The 16,035-nt window shown below is 39.0% G+C and overlaps 1 protein-coding gene across 1 annotated transcript in view; it reads left to right on the forward strand.

Moving 5' to 3' along the window:
• Nucleotides 1-16,035, forward strand: part of CFAP92 (cilia and flagella associated protein 92 (putative)) — a 129,829-nt gene that overhangs the window by 96,479 nt on the left and 17,315 nt on the right. The window contains exons 11-12 of the mRNA XM_033121420.1: nt 8,186-8,380; nt 10,376-10,673. Of these exons, the coding sequence (XP_032977311.1) occupies nt 8,186-8,380; nt 10,376-10,673 (493 nt within the window). The remainder of the gene's footprint in view (nt 1-8,185; nt 8,381-10,375; nt 10,674-16,035) is intronic.

Genomic DNA, 16,035 nt, shown 5'->3' on the forward strand with positions numbered 1-16,035 from the left:
TTCAGGATCTTCCTGCATCATCATCTTGAGCCGGAAACTAGGTGAAGTTTTTTATTTGTTCTCTTTTAGTTTTTTGCCAATGCATATCCAATTACTAAAGCACAATTTTTAAAAAATACTGTCTTCTTTTATGGAATTGCTTTTGCAACTTTCTAAAAAATCAGCAGGTCATAAGTATATGGATCTATTTCTGGGTTCTCTATTCTGTTTCACGCAGTCTTGATATACTGTAGCTATATAATCAAAGTCAAGTAAAATAATCCATTCTACTTTATTCTTTTTTTCAAAATTTTTTTAGCTATTCTAGTTCCTTTGCCTTTTCATGTAAGTTCTACAGTGAGCTGTCTATATCTACAAAAAGTCTTGCTAGGATGTGATAATCCTATGTACATTTTGGGGACAATGCACATTGCTATGTCAAGTCTTCCAATCCATGAATATGGTATGTTTCTCCATTTATTTAGATCTTTCTTTTCTTTCTTTTTTTTTAAATTCAAGTTTATTGGAGTGACAATTGTTAGCAAAGTTACATACATTTCAAGTGTACAATTCTATAATACATCATCTATATATCACATTGTGTGTTCACCACCCAGTGTCAGTTCTTTTTCCATCACCATATATTTGATACCCTTTACCCTCATCTACCACCCCTCTCTCCCCATACCCTCGGGTAACACCTAAACTATTGTCTGTGTCTATAAGTTTTTGTTTCTTCATTTGTTTCTCTTGCTCTTTTGTTGTTTTTAGTTTTATAGCCAACATATCAGTGAAATCATATGATTCTTGTTTTTTCTGTCTGACTTATTTCGCTTAACATAATAATCTCAAGATCCATCCATGTTGTCACAAATGGTACTATTTCATCTTTTCTTATGGGAGAATAGCATTCCATTGCGTATATATACTACATCTTCTTTATCAAATCATCTATTGAAGAATTGGAAAATCTAAATAGATTGATCAACATTAAGGAAATTGAATCAGTATCTGAAATTTTCCCAAAAGCAAAAGTCCGGGATCAGATGGCTTCCAAAAATTGAAGAAGAGACAATACTCCCTAACTCATTTTATGAGGCCAACGTAACCCTGATACCAAAACCTGGTAAGGATAACACACTAAAAAGAAAAGTACAGACCAATATTTCTGATGAATTCAGATGCAAAAATCCTAAGCAAAATTCTAGCAAATCCAATGCAACAATGCATTAAAAAGATTATACATCATGACCAAGTGGGGTTCATCCCAGGGGGAAAAAGAATGGTTCAACAAATGCAAATTGATCAATGTCACATGCCACATAAAAAAATAAAGGATAAAAATCATGTAACTATAACAAAAAAAAGCATTTGATATGACAAACCCTCAGCTAATATCATAATTAACGGTGGAAAACCGGGCCCTTTGCTCTATGTTCATGAACATGTGATAGGGCTGTCCCCTATCACCTCTTCTTTTCAACATAGTGTTGGAAGTCCTAGCCAGAGCAATCAGGCAAAAGAGAGAAATAAAAGGCATCCAAATTGGGAATGAAAAAGTTAAATTGTCACTCTTTGCAGATGGCGTGATGCTATATATAGAAAACCCTAAAGAATCACCCAAAAAGCTATTAGAAACAATAAATGAATACAGTAAGTTTGCCTGTTACAAATCAAGTAAAAGTCCATTGCATTCCTATATACTGACAATGAAATCTCAGAAAAAGAAATAAGAAATAATAATTATTTTTGCAACAAAAGTTGCAATTGCAACAAAAAGAATAAAATACCTAGGAATAAATTTAACCAAGGATGTGAAAGACCTATATACTGAAAACTATAAGACATTTTTAGAAGACATTGAAGACACAAAGAAATGGAAAGACATTCCATGTTCATGGAATGGAAGAATCAATATAGTTAAAATGGCCATATTACCCAAAGCAATATACAGATTTAATGCAATCCCCATCAAAATCCCAATGGCGTTTTTTAAAGAAATAGAACAAAAAATCATCAGATTTGTATGGAACCACAAAAGACCCCGAACAGCCAGAGCAATCCTAGCAAAAAAGAACAATCCTGGAGGTATCACACTTTCTGACTTTAGCTTGTACTACAGGGCAATAATCAAAACAGTATGGTATTGACAGAAAAATAGACACACAGACTAATGGAATAGAATTCAGAACCCAGAAATAAAGCCACATAAATATGGACAGATAATTTTTAACAAAGAAACCAAAAACATACAGTGGAGAAAAGAACCTCTTCAATAAATGGTGCTGGGAGAATTGGAAAGCCACGTGCTAAAGAATGACTCTAGACTGCTATCTGTCACCGTGTACCAAAATTAACTCAAAATGAATCAAAGACCTAAACATAAGAACTGAAACAATAAACCGCATGGAAGAAAACATAAGTACTAAAATTATGGACCTTGGGTTCAAAGAGCATTTTATGAGTTTGACTCTAAAGGCAAGGGAGGTAAAAGCTAAAATAAATGAATGGAAATATATCAAACTAAAAAGCTTCTGCACAGCAAAAGAAACCATTGACAAAATAAAGAGGCAACCACTCGAATGGGAGAAGAGTTTTGCAAACAGTGCCTCCAATAAAGGGCTAATATCCAAAATATATAAGGAAGTCATACAACTCATTAACAGAAAAAAAAAAAAAAGTAAGACAAAACAATCCAAATAAAAAGTTGGCAGAGCACCTGAAGAGACATTTCTCCAAAGAGGACATACAAATGGCCAATAGACATATTAAAAAATGCTCAACATCACTAATCATCAGAGAAATGCAAATAAAAACCACAATGAGATATCACCTCACCCCAGTCAGAATGGCTATCATCAACAAGACAGACAGTAACAAGTGTGGGAGAGACTGTGGAGAAAAAGGAAGCCTCATACACTGTTGGTGGGAATGCAGACTGGTGCAGCCGTTATGGAAGGCAGTGTGGAGGTTCCTTAAAAAATTCAGAATCAGGCAGTGTAATACCTCCAGCGTTGTTCTTTTTCCTTAGGATAACTTTTGCTATTTGGGGTCTTTTGTGATTTCATTCAAATCTGATGATGTTTTTATTCTATTTCTTGAAAACGTGCCATTGGGAATTTGATGGGGATAGCATTAAATCTGTATATTGCTTTGGCTATTTTAACTATGTTGATTCTTCTAATCCATGAATATAGAACATCATTCCACTTCTTTGTGTCTTCTTCAATTTTTTTCAACAATGTCTTGTAGTTTTTAGGGTATATGTCCTTCATATTCTTTGTTAATTTATTCTTAGGTATTTTATTGTTTTTGTTGCAATTGCAAATGGAATTTTTTTTTCATTTCTGAAATTCCATTGTTAATATTTAGGGATGCAATGGATTTTTGTACATTGATTTTGTATCTTGCAACTTCATGTCTTTATTGCTTCTAATACTTTTTTGGTGGAGTCTTTAGGGTTCTCGATATCATGTCATCTGCAAAAACTGACAATTTGATATCTTGTATTTGGGTATCTTTTATTTCTTTCTCTTGCCTGATTGCTCTGGTGAGGACTTCCAACACTATGTTGAATAACAGTGGTGAGAGAGAGCATCTTTGTCTTTTTCCTGATCTTAGATGGAAAGCTTTGAGTTTTTCACCATTAAGTATGATATTAGCTTAGGGTTTTTCATATATAGCCTTTATTATGTTGATGTACTTTCCTTCTATATGCATTTTATTAAATGTTCTAATCATAAAAGGATGTTTGTCTTGTCAAATGCTTCTTCTGCATCTATTTATATGATCATATGTTTTTATCTTTTCTTTTGTTTTTGTGATGTATCACACTGATTGATTTGCATATGTTGAACCATCCTATGCTCCTGGAATGACCCCACTTGATCATAATGTATAATATTTTTAATGTATAGTACTAAATATGCCAGTATTTTGTTTCGAGTTATTGCCTCTGTATTCATCAGAGATATTGGTCTATAGTGTTCCTTTCTGTGTTATCTTTAACAAGTTTTGGTATCAGGCTAATGTTGACCTCATAAAATGAGTTAGGAAGTATTGCCTCTTCTTCAATTTTTTGGAAGAGTTTGAGAAGAGCAAGTATTAAATCATCTTTGAATGTTTGGTAGAATTCACCATCTGGTCCCAGACTTTTGCGTTTTGGGAGGCTTTTGATGATCGTTTCAATTTCCTTGCTGTTAATTGGTTTATTTATATTTTCCAGTTCTTTGTGATTCAGTCTAAAAAGGTTATATGTTTCTAAGAACTTGTCCATTTCTTCTAGGTTATTGAAATCGGTGGCATATAGTCCTTCATAGTATTTCATCTGATTCTTTGTATTTCTCTGGAACCCATTTCTTATTTAGTTTGTCTTTTCTCTTTTTTCCTTAGTGATTCCAGGGGTTTGTGAATTTTATTCATCTTCAAAGAATCAGCTCTTTGTTGCATTTACTTTTTCTATTGTCTTTTTGTTTTCTATTTCTTTTAATTCTGCTCTAAACATTGTTATTTTCTTCCTTCTGCTGACTTTGGGCTTTATTTGCTCTTTTTCTAGTTCTTTAAGGTGTAATGTTAGGTTGTTTTTTTGGGATTTGTTTTTTGTTTGTGTCTTGAGATTGGTAATTATGAAAACTTCCCTCTTATTACTGCTTTTGCAGCATCCCAACTGTTTTGATACGATGCATTTTTATTCTCATTTGTTTCTATGTGTCTTTTGATCTCTTCTTGGCCCCAGTGATTCTTTAGTAGAATGTTGTTTAATCTCCACATACTTGTGGGTTTTCCCACTTGATTTTGCATTTGATTTCAAATTTCAAAGCGTGAGCAGAGAATATGCTTGGTGTGATTTCAATTTTCTTAGATCCGCTAAGGCTAGTTTTATATTCCAACATATAGTCTGTCCTTGAAAGTGTTCCATGAAATGTACACTAGAAAAGACTGTATAGTCTGGTGTTCTAGGATGAAGTGCTGTGTCAATGTCTGTCCATAGCTGTCAATGGGGTATTTAGTTCCCCTGCTATTATTGTGTTTGTGTCAGTTTCCCCCTTTAGTTCTGATAGTAGTTGCTTTATATATTGTGGTACTTTCTGATTGGGAGCGTATATGTAGATAAATGTTATGTCTTCTTGATGTATTGTTCCCTTTGTTGTTATGAAATGTCCATCTTTGTCTCGTGCTACCCTGTTCTTGTCTTGAAATCTGTTTCATCAGCTGTGTTCGGCCACACCCACTTTTCTCTGAATGCCGTTTGCTTGAAGGATTTTCTCCCCCCGCCCTTTCACCTCGAGCCCGTATTTGTCTGTGCAGCTGGGATGTGTCTCCTGAAGGGAGTTTTGGATCGGCTTTGCCTTTGATCCCGTCTGCTACTCTCTGCCTTTCTATTGGTGACTTCAGTCCATTTACACTTAAGGTCATTATTGATGTCCGAGGATTTCCTATAGCCATTTTATCTTGTTTTCTGGTAGTTCAGTGTCTCCATTGTTTCTTTGCTTTTGTGTTTCTGTGTGTTATTTCAGTTTGGTGATATTCAATTATTTTTCTTCTGTTACCTCTTTTTTTATGTTATGTGTCTCAGTTGTGGATTTTTTTGAGAGGTATCATTAAGTTAATGTAAAAGAAAGTGTCATGTATATAGTAATCCTTTTTCTTCTGCATGCATCTTATCTCCATTTTCCTTTGCAAATTCAAAACTTCTCCTCCCCTTTATGTTTTTGTTGTCACAAATTATCCTTATTTATGCTGTTCCTTTATTTATTTATTTACTTATTTATGAGTTATTTATGAGTTCATTTCTGAGTTACAGTAGCTATAGTCATCATCTTCTCTCTTTTTAAAAATATTTTATCTCCTTTAACCTTTGTTATATTTAAGTATACAGTCCTTGTTCTGAAAAGGGTTGCAGTTTTCTGCTTCTCTCTGTTAGTCATCTTACTCATATTTTTGTGTCCTGTTGTCTTTTTGTTTCAGGTAGACTAACCCACTTCAGTATTTCCTGTAATGCAGGCCTTATAGTGGAAAATTCCCTCAGCCTCTGCATGTCTGGAAAGGTCTTTATTCCTCCTTCATATCTAAAAGATAACTTTGATGGATATATTATATTTGGCTGGTATTTTCTCTCTTTCAATCATTTAAATATTTGATTACACTCTCTCCTAGGTGGTACAGTTTCTGCTGAAAATTCCAATGATAATCTAATGGGTTTTCATTTATAGATTACCATCATCTTAACCCTGTCTGACTTGAGAATATTTTGTCATTAATTTTTGACAGTTTTAAATATAATGTGCCTTGGAGAAGGCCTCTTTGGATTGAGATAATTAGGTGTTCTGTTTGCTCTTGGATTTGGGAATCCAGTTCTTTCCATAGGTAGGAAATTCTCATTGATTATTTGTTTGAATAGACTCTCTGTTCCCTTCTCCTTATCTTCTCCTTTCAGTATACCCATTATTCTTATATTGCTCTTTCAGATGGAATCAGATAATTCTTGTAGACGTCTTTCATTTTGTTGTTTTTAAATCTCAAGTCTCTCTCTTCTTGCATCTGCATCATTTCCAGATTTCTGTCTTCGATATCATAATTCTTTTCTCCATCTGGTCAGCTCTGTTTCCTAAGATCACTATTTCATTCTTCATGCCTTTTACTGAGTTCTTCATCTCCAGAATTTCTATTTGGTTACTTTTTAAAATTTCAGTCTCTTTGATAAAGTTTGCTTTTGTTCATTAATTTTATTTCTGAGTTCATTAAACTACCTGAGTCTTCTTGCACCTCATTGAGTTTTTTCAGAATTGCAGTCTTGAATTTTCTGTCAGTTAAGTCCAATATTTCCATGTGTTTAAATTTATTCTCTGGAGATTTTTCGTTTTCTTTCAGAGCTGCCTCAAACCTTGGTAGTTCATGGTATTTGATGGATTCTTTCTCAGTCTAGGCGTATCAGAGTGAGCTCTGCAGCTGGTTGATAAGAGATCTTTTTTGTTTTCCAATAGTTGGCACTGGAGCATTTTATTTGGTCTGGTACAACTCTGCTGAGAGGTGAAAAATGCCTTGTATTCCCTGGGGAGGTGGATGTCTCCTCTGTGACCAGGTCACCTCAGTCTCAGGGCACCACCCTCATGGGCAAATGTGGTGGGTGATGGGATTCTGAACCCCTGAAATCACAGTGCTGCTCCTACAACTAGATGCAGTGCTGTGCTATTTGAGGAGTCCCTGGTACCCTGCTGAGACCAGCTGTGATGTGTGTGGGTGGGGTGGGCTGGGAGAGGCCACTGGTGTGTTTGTAGCTTTGTGTCCTCGTAATGGCGACCGCCAGACCTCAGCTGCGTCTGTATCTCCATACTTGTCACTGGTGTGTTTGTAGCTTTGTGTCCTCGTAATGGCGACCGCCAGACCTCAGCTGCGTCTGTATCTCCATACTTGTCACTGGTGTGTTTGTAGCTTTGTGTCCTCGTAATGGCGACCACTAGACCTCAGCTGCCTCTGTATGTCCATACTTGTCACGGGGATTAGCCACAGTATGTGTCTGCCCCTCAGGAACTCTCTCTCTCCAGTGCTCAGGGCTGCAGATATTCTGCTTTATAACCTGACTCTCACTGTCAGTTTCTTCTGGGGCCTGCTGTTAGCTCTGGGAGGGTACAGGAGGGCAAGCTCTGTGAGGCTGGAGGAGGCAGCCTGGCTCCATGGCTTTGTTTTCTGCCTGGCGGTGAGGGCTGCTAGACCATAGCTGTCACACTTGCATATACAGGCTCTGCCCCGAGGTCTCTGCGCTGATCCCTGGGTTCAGCAGTATTATATGCTGATTCCCTCAGGCAGGAATGCTCGGGGCCACAGAGAGTACTCCTGCATGCACCTTGGGTGCTCCTGTCCCGGGACACAGAGTTAGCTCAGAGCTGTGTCCACAGTCCACATCTCTGCACTTCCCCCTTCCCTCCTCCCCTGTTCTCCCTATTCACCCACCTTCAGATGTTTCAATACGCAGATCTTTCAGATGTGTATGTGTGTTGCACAGGGAATCTTTTATTGAATTTTAGCTGTTTAAGTTGTTGAACTTCAATGAGAGAGATCAAAGGGACCCTTCATGCTGCCATGCTTCTTACACCACCACCCCCCTCAAGCTTTTAAACAAAAGCTCTGCCAGCCAGAGCAAAACCACAAAGTATTTCAAGAGCCTGCAGAACAGTGTTAAAGCCTGTCCTGTGGCTTTCTCTCGCAGAATGACCAAATCAGAATATGGGAAATGCAAAGTCCTCTACAACTCTCAGCTGCTGTTCCAACACCGCCACTATGCAGACCTGGAGACCATCCTGTACCACGTGCACCTCTTCCAGCCGCTGTCACAGCTCATGAAGCACACAGCACTCTATGTTCGCAATGCTGTACCACAGGAGGCCTTCCAGGCCCTGACCAGGTGTGCACTGTAGCCCAACCAGGTGTGCACCATAGCCAGCTGCAGGACGGGAGCTGCCACCCGGCCTGTGGTGGCCTCCACGGGCAGCACAGTGACCCTTTGAGGTGTAGTTTTTAATTTTCTTGCCTGAAGAAGCCTAGGCAGGAGTGGGTGCAATTCTAAGGGACCCCGAGCCTACATCCTTCCCAGTATTTCACATGCTTTCTGAAGAGAGATTGAGAAAGATAAAGGTGAAATAAAGACAGTATTTGAACACATGTCACCTGAACATATCTGCTGTACTTGGGGAATATCCAAGAACAGCCTGATGAATGAAGAAACTAGTTAAAACCCATTTTTCCCGTGAGTTATGGGGAAACAGCGAGCACTGAGATTGCCAGGCCCACCAGGCCAACAACAGCTTTCTCACTCGACCAAGTGTTTTGTTTTCTGCCTGCTCATCCCCTAAGCCCTGTTCCACCCTCCCTCCTTATTCCTCAGAAAGCCCATCTCCAAAGATCTCGATCTTTCACTACTTGCACCCCTTTTCCTGTGCTTTTCCTTCTGTTCCAATGCTGGTGACCTCCCTGGCCCTCAGTAGTGGGCATCCCCACTCTGGGCGGCTGCGTGCTCCTCCTGCCAGGTCGTACTGCTCCTGCTTGGCTGCAGAGCTCCTGCACTCATGGACAGATGCCACTTTCTAGGGCTTGCTCCAGGGGGAGGGCTAAGTGGAGACGGACAAAGAAGTGTGTAGTGGGTACACGAGACCATAGCTAGTTTGTGCCTGGATCAGTGAATCAGTAAAGAAAGGACCACGGCAGTTTTTTCAGGAGGTCAGGAAAGTCTGACCTTGAGAAGCAACAAGCAGACATTCACCAGGTGGACAGTTCACTCACTGTCAGTTTGGGGCAGGGGGTGCGAACCATCTCTTTATGTTTTCAGAGCTAGCAATAGGTCTGGCCAAGAGTTGGCTCTCAGCCTGTGCTCGCTGAATGTATTAATAAAGGAGAGGATGGAGGGAGGAGTGGGAGAGAAGGGGAGAGAGCACAGGGAACAGAGGAAAAAAATCAGCAAGGGCTGAGAAGGCTTCCCTTTATTCCCCAACCCTCCACACCCAAGGGGCTGAGCAAGTGTATATGGGATAACCCCAAAACAACAGCTAAAGCTGCAAGTCAGGACGTGGCACAGCAGGAGGTTTGTGTTGGGCAGGCGCTGGAGCATTGGAGTGTCCAGAGCCTTGGTGATCAGCTGGGGGAGCGTGGACCCTCCCCTGCCTGGTGGGTGATAGGGTGTAGCTGGGGGGTTCTGTTAGCAGATGGGAAGACAGCTATTTCTTAGGTGCTCACTGCTTCCTAGTTAGTTACATCCATTATGGCTTTATTCCCATCTGAAAAGTCAGGAAACAGAAGCTCAGAGAGGCCAAGTGGTGGGCCAGGGAACCCAATTAGTGACAAGCAGAGCCCAATCAATCATCCTCAGGCCAGACCTCAGAAACAGCAGAGACAGTGAGCAGCAAAACATAGCTCCCACCTGTATTCCTGAGAGCATTGGCGTGAATCAAGTGCCTGCTGCATGCCAGGCCCAGGGATGGTGCAGCGAGGGGTGTCCTTTGGCGGGGGGGGTGGGGGGTGTTCTTTGCTCAGTCCTTGAGCTTTGCTAAGACATGAGGCTGTGTGCACAGTGTGTTCCTCCTGGGGAACAAACTCTGAGGTCAACACCCTTAACAGCCAGCTGGCTGGGGCTGCTCTCTGGTGATTGGTGATTGGAATTAAGGCCACAGTAGCAGAAAAATAATCAGAGCAAAAGCTTAGAAGACTTTAGCTTGTGGGGCTGGCAGGAGAGAGAACAGGAGGCATTCCCCCTTGTGAGCCAGCTGCGTGGAATCTAAGTTCCATGGACAAGCTCTGTGACCTGGGGTGGGCGAATCAACCTGAGTTTTTATTTTCCCTTGTAAAATGGGGATGACCTATCTTGCAAGGTAGGTGAGGCTGAGGAGCGTGGCCCTGTGTTTTCCAGGATCTACTGCATCTGCCATCACAGCACCAGGCTCAGGGAGGTGATCACAAGAGATCTGCTGCCTTCCTCCACCATGATCAAAGACCTGAGCCGAGAGTTTGGGTTGCCCATTTCACAAGAAGAACTCACAGATAGAAAATTTTCGGCCATGTCACCTCTTCCTGCCCCCAATCTTGAGGACTTCCGAGGTCGGAATCCCACCCCCACTTATGAAATCCTTGCACACCAAGAGAAGTATCTGCAGTGGCAGGACACTGTGATGCTGAAGAACAAGGGCCAGAAGCACAGTCTGATCCAGGTGGGCATTGTCTCCTGTCCAGCAGCAGAGGTTCCAGGCTTTTGCCCCACCTCCTGGGAGATATCGGGCAGGTGGCCAGTTTCTGAGCAGGGCACCTCCCGTAGCCTGTATCTACTCTCCTGCCCTGGGATCGAAGGTGGGTGCACACGCAGTGCTGGATGCAGGTCGGAACGATTTCAGAACTTCTCACTCCTTGTCCTGGCATACCCTATACTTCCTGAAAGGTGAAAAGGAATGTTCCTAGATGTATTACTTTTACCCTGGCCCCAGCATTCATATTTGAGGAAGAACTATCGTCTGTGTGTGTGTGTGTGTGTGTGTGTGTGTGTGTGTGTGTACGTAATATCTTGCTTAAGTGGCTACAGGCATGGGTGTTGTGAATTGTCCAAGCAACACAGGACAAAAACTAAATCAGTATGAGAAAATGTAAGAGTAGGAGACTGAGAAGCTAGTGAGGTAACCAATGAAGAGGCTGTGTTTTTCTATTAGTTTTCAGATTTTCAGTTTTTTAAGAGAACCACTTCTTGGATTTATCAATCTGTTTTTTCTGTTTTTCTAATTCATTAACTTCAGCTTTTAATTTTTATGACATTAACAAACATATTTTCTCCTTTTTTCTAGCTTCTTAAGTTGAATTTCATTCATTTTCATTCTTTCTTGCTTAGTAAGAAAGGCTGTGCATTTTCCTCCGTATACATCCTTGGCCATATTCTGTAAAGTATCATATGTATTGTATGTTCTGGTTGTTATTTGCCTTAAATTTCTTTTAAATTACAAAGCAAGACCTAGGTTCATGCCTATAAAAGTTTCAAGTAGTATTGAGGGTATTTGCTGTCTTTCCTTACCCCTTTATCCCACCTTCTCAATGAACTTACATATGTGCACACAAAAGTACATGAATAGATCGTATTAATTTATGGAAGATGCAGTTTTATTCATGTCATTTAAAAAGGGGTCTTGAATATCTTACAATAATATAGCTGTACATAATTTTATAATACATTTGCATAATTTATTGAATATCCCCCTTTCTCCTATATTTTGTTGATATCACTTGGAAGTATTGTTCCAGATTTTTAGAAAATTATGTTTCTATTGTTTCATGTATTGCTACTTTAAAATGGCTTTAAATATCTTGTCCATAATTAATCATTGAAATCACCTTTAATTTGTTTTCTATTTTTACACTAAGATGTAATTAACATACTATAAATCCAATCATTGTAAGTGTATATAAATTAACAATTTTAAAGTAAATTTACAGAATTTTGCAACCATCACAATCCAGTTTTAGAACATTTCCATTCCCACAAAAATTTTCCTTATGCTTATTTACTGTCAATTTGCTCCCACTTCCAGCCCCAAGTAACCACTGATTGCTTTTTGTTTATACAGATTTGCCTTTTTTGAACATTTCATGTAAAATGAAATTATACAATATGTGACTTTTGTGTCTGGCTTCTTTCACTGAGCATAATGTTTCTGAGCTTCATCCGTGTTGCAGAATGTATCAGTAGTTTTTTGTTTTTGTTTTTTAATTGCTGAATAGTGCAGATGCTCCTTGACTTATGATGGGGTTACATCCCAATAAACCCATCATAAATTGAAAGTATAAGTTGAAATGCATTTAAAACACCTAACCTACCAAACTTAGCCTAGCCTACCTTAAATGTGCTTAGAAGACAATATCCAAAACAAGCTGGCAGCACAGCACACTGTAGAGTATCTGTTGTTTGCCCCTGTGATCGTGTCGGGTGGCCAGGAGCTCTGGCTCCCTGCCACTGCCCAGCAGCAGGACAGTGTTAGACTGCTGATTGCCAGGCTAGATATCTGTTCATATATTTTACCTTTTTTAAAAAATCAGTTTGTCTTCTTATTTTTGGGTTTGTAAGAGTTCTTTATAGATTCTGGATATAATTGCTTAATCAGAAATACGATTTTCAAATATTTTTCTCTGTATCTATATGGCTTGCCTTTTTATTTTCTTAATGGTGTAAAGCAAAACTTGATGTGTGAAAGTTTTTAATTTTGATAAATTCCAATTTATCAATTTTTTCTTTTTATTGATCATGCTTTTGGTGTCATTAGCTAAGAACTCTGCCTAACTCAAGGTCACAAAGATTTTCTTCTATGCCTTTTTCTAAATTTATAGTTTTAGTGCATTTTGGCCAAATATTTTTGTGTATTATGTATGGTACGGGGTCTAAATTCATCTCTTTGCATGTGTATATCTTATTGTTACAGCACCATTTCTCAAAAAGACTAGCTATCCCCCCACTGCATAGCCATGGCTATTGTCAAGAATCAGTTGACTGTAAATGCAAGACTTGTTATGTCCCATTCACTTAGATGCCTGTCCTCACGCCATCTGCATATTGTCTCGATTACTGCAGCTTTATAGACAGTTTTGGAGTTAGATTGTATAAGTCATTTATGTTCTTTTTCAAAATTATTATGATCCTTTGCATTTTCATATAAATTTTAGGATCAGAATGCCAGTTTCTACCAAAAAAAAAAAAAAAAAAGCCTGTGGTATTTTCATGAGGATCACTGAATCTATAGATCAATTTGGGAGAGGACTGCCATCTTAATTTTGAAGCTGCTAATTTATAAACATTTAATGTCTCTGCTTTTACTTAGGTCTTCTTTAATTTTCCTCAGTAATTTCTGTAGTTGTTGTGTACAAGTCTTACACTTTGTGAAATTAATAAATTATGAACTGAGTTATTTTCTTTAATTTTTGAATTGTTTGTTGCCACAATAAAGAAATACGATTGAGTTTTGTATATTGACTTTGTATCCTGAAAACTTTTGAAATTGGATCATGTCATCCATGGATAAATATCATTTTACTTCCTCCGTTCCAATCTGGATACCTTTCCTAGCTTCCTTTCCTTCCTGTATTAGTCTTCTCAGATTGCCATACAAAATACCACAAGTTGGGTGGCTTACCCATCAGAAATTAGTTTTTCTTATGGTTCTGGAGGATGGGAAATCCAAGATCAATGTGCTAGTGAAGTGAATTTCATTCTGAGACCTCTTAGCTTATAGATGACTGTGTTCAGCTGACCTCTTCTTTGTATGCAGGTGTGGGAGCAAGTGAGCTCTCTGGAAGCTAACGTGAGGACATTGATCCTACTGGATCAGGACCCCACTCTTATGACCTCATTTAACCTTAATTACTTCTTTACCTACAGCCACACTGGGGTTTAGGGATTCAACATATGATTTGTATGTGGCGGGGAGAGGGGGGCACAAACTGTCAATCCATTACTTCACTCCTCTCCCCCCACTTTTTATTGCCTAGAACCTCTAGTATAAATTACAGTGTGGAATAGGAGTGATGAGAGCAGGCATGCTTGCCTTGTTTCTGACCTTGAGGGGAAAGCATTCAGTCCTTTACCATTAAGTTGGATATTAAGTGCAGGTTTGGGATGCAGTTTATCAGGTCAAGGAAGTTCTCTTATAGTCTTTGTGTGTTGAGAGCTTTTATCATAAATAAATATTGGATTTTGTCAAATGCTTTTTCCCCCTGCACACATATATTGAGGTGGTTCTTGTCCTGTATTAACATGGTATATTACGTTATTTGATGTTTAGATGTTAAAACCTTGCATTCCTGGAATACATCTCACTTGGTCATGGTACATAATTCTTTATCTATGTGCGGCTGAATTTGGTTTGCTAATATTTGGTATTTTTCTTGTGATATCTTTGTCTGACTTTGGTATCAGAGTAATATTGCCCCAGGAAGGGTTTCCTCCTCTTCTATTTTCTGGAAATTTGTGAAATGTGGGTATTCATTTTCTCAGTGTCTGGTTGAACCAAGCATCTAAGCCTGAGCTTTCTTGGTGGGGAAATTTTAAATGACTGATTTTATCTCTGCACTTGTTATAAGTCTGTTCAGATATCTATGTCTTAAAACAGATTTGGTAATTTGTTTCTTTCTAGCAATTTGTCCGTCTAAGTTATATAGTTTATTGGCATATCATTATTTATAATCTTCTCTTATAATCCTTTTAATTTCTGTGAAATCAGTAGAATATCTCCTCTTTCATTCCTGATTTTACTAATTTGTATCAAGTCTCTTTTTTTTCTTGGTGAGTCTAGCTAAAGTTTGTGGTGTTGGTGGTCTTTTCAAATAACCAGTTTTGGAATTCATTTTCTCTGTTTTTCTATTTTATATTTCATTTATTTCCACTCTAAACTATAATTTTCTTCTGCTTATTTTGGATTCAGTTTGTGCCTCTAGTTTCTGAAGGAATAAAGTTGGGGTTTTGATTTGAGATCTTTTTTTCATATATCTATTTACAGCTACAAATTTTCCCCTAGCTCTACTTCAGATGCATCCCATAAACTTTCAAGTTTTTGTTTCTTTCTTTTTTTAAATAATAACTGCTTTGAAGTCTTTGTTAAGTAAACCAGCTGGACCCACTCGGTTTCCACTGACTGCTTTAGTTTTTTGAATAAGGTTTAAACTTTCCTATTGTTTTGCATGTCTCCTAATTTTTAAGGAGACATCTAAATATATTGCAGCAACTCTGGATTATTTTGCCCACTGCAATGGTGGTGGTGGTGGTTATTTAGTAATTTGCCTGCAGTTTAGTAAGTGTGCGGAATCTGTCTCCTCAAGGGTGTATGATTGCTAGTAACTGTATGGTGTATTTTTTTTAAGCCTGGCTTTGTTGGGGTCACCCCTGTGTCTGCTTCAGTCAGTGATCAGTCGATAATTGGTCAGATGCTGTGCTCAAACACCTTGAGCCAGAAAACTTCCAATATTTATCAGTGGGGCTGTGTATGGGCAGGGGAGTGCATTCAAAGTGTGCTCTTTTACTTTGCACTGGGCCCTCTCACACCTCCTTAGCGTGAGCAGACAGGCAGTCAGGAAGGGATGTGTGAAGAGCTTATCAAGGTCCTCTGTGACTGTCTCATTTCCCGTGTCTTCCTGTTCAATCCTCATTAACTTGCCAGCATGTTGCTTGCTCCATGGAGGACTGCAACCTCAGGCTCAGAGCAGCTGGCCTTTTCTGTTTGTTTGCTGCTGAGATTGCTGTTGCTACTTATAATTAATCATGCATATGGGGTTTTTAAAGACCCATTCCCAAGCCAGTGAGCCTCCTCTCAAGTGAGCAGAGCAGCTGCTGATTTTCACGAGTTACCCCACCCTAGAACGGCTGCTCTGATTGTACTGGATGGCAGGAATGACACTTACTCCTACTGTTCTTACCTGAGGTTCAGTAGATTATGAATAAACACTTCTCTTTTGTATGCTTTTGGTCAATTTCCATTGGTGGTTTTTGACAATTTTTTCCAGTTTTATAATTGCTTTTGAGGAGAGGATTGAGCTCCTTGCTCTCCCACA

This window comes from Rhinolophus ferrumequinum, chromosome 2 (genome assembly GCF_004115265.2).
Source record: "Rhinolophus ferrumequinum isolate MPI-CBG mRhiFer1 chromosome 2, mRhiFer1_v1.p, whole genome shotgun sequence".
NCBI lineage: Eukaryota > Metazoa > Chordata > Mammalia > Chiroptera > Rhinolophidae > Rhinolophus > Rhinolophus ferrumequinum.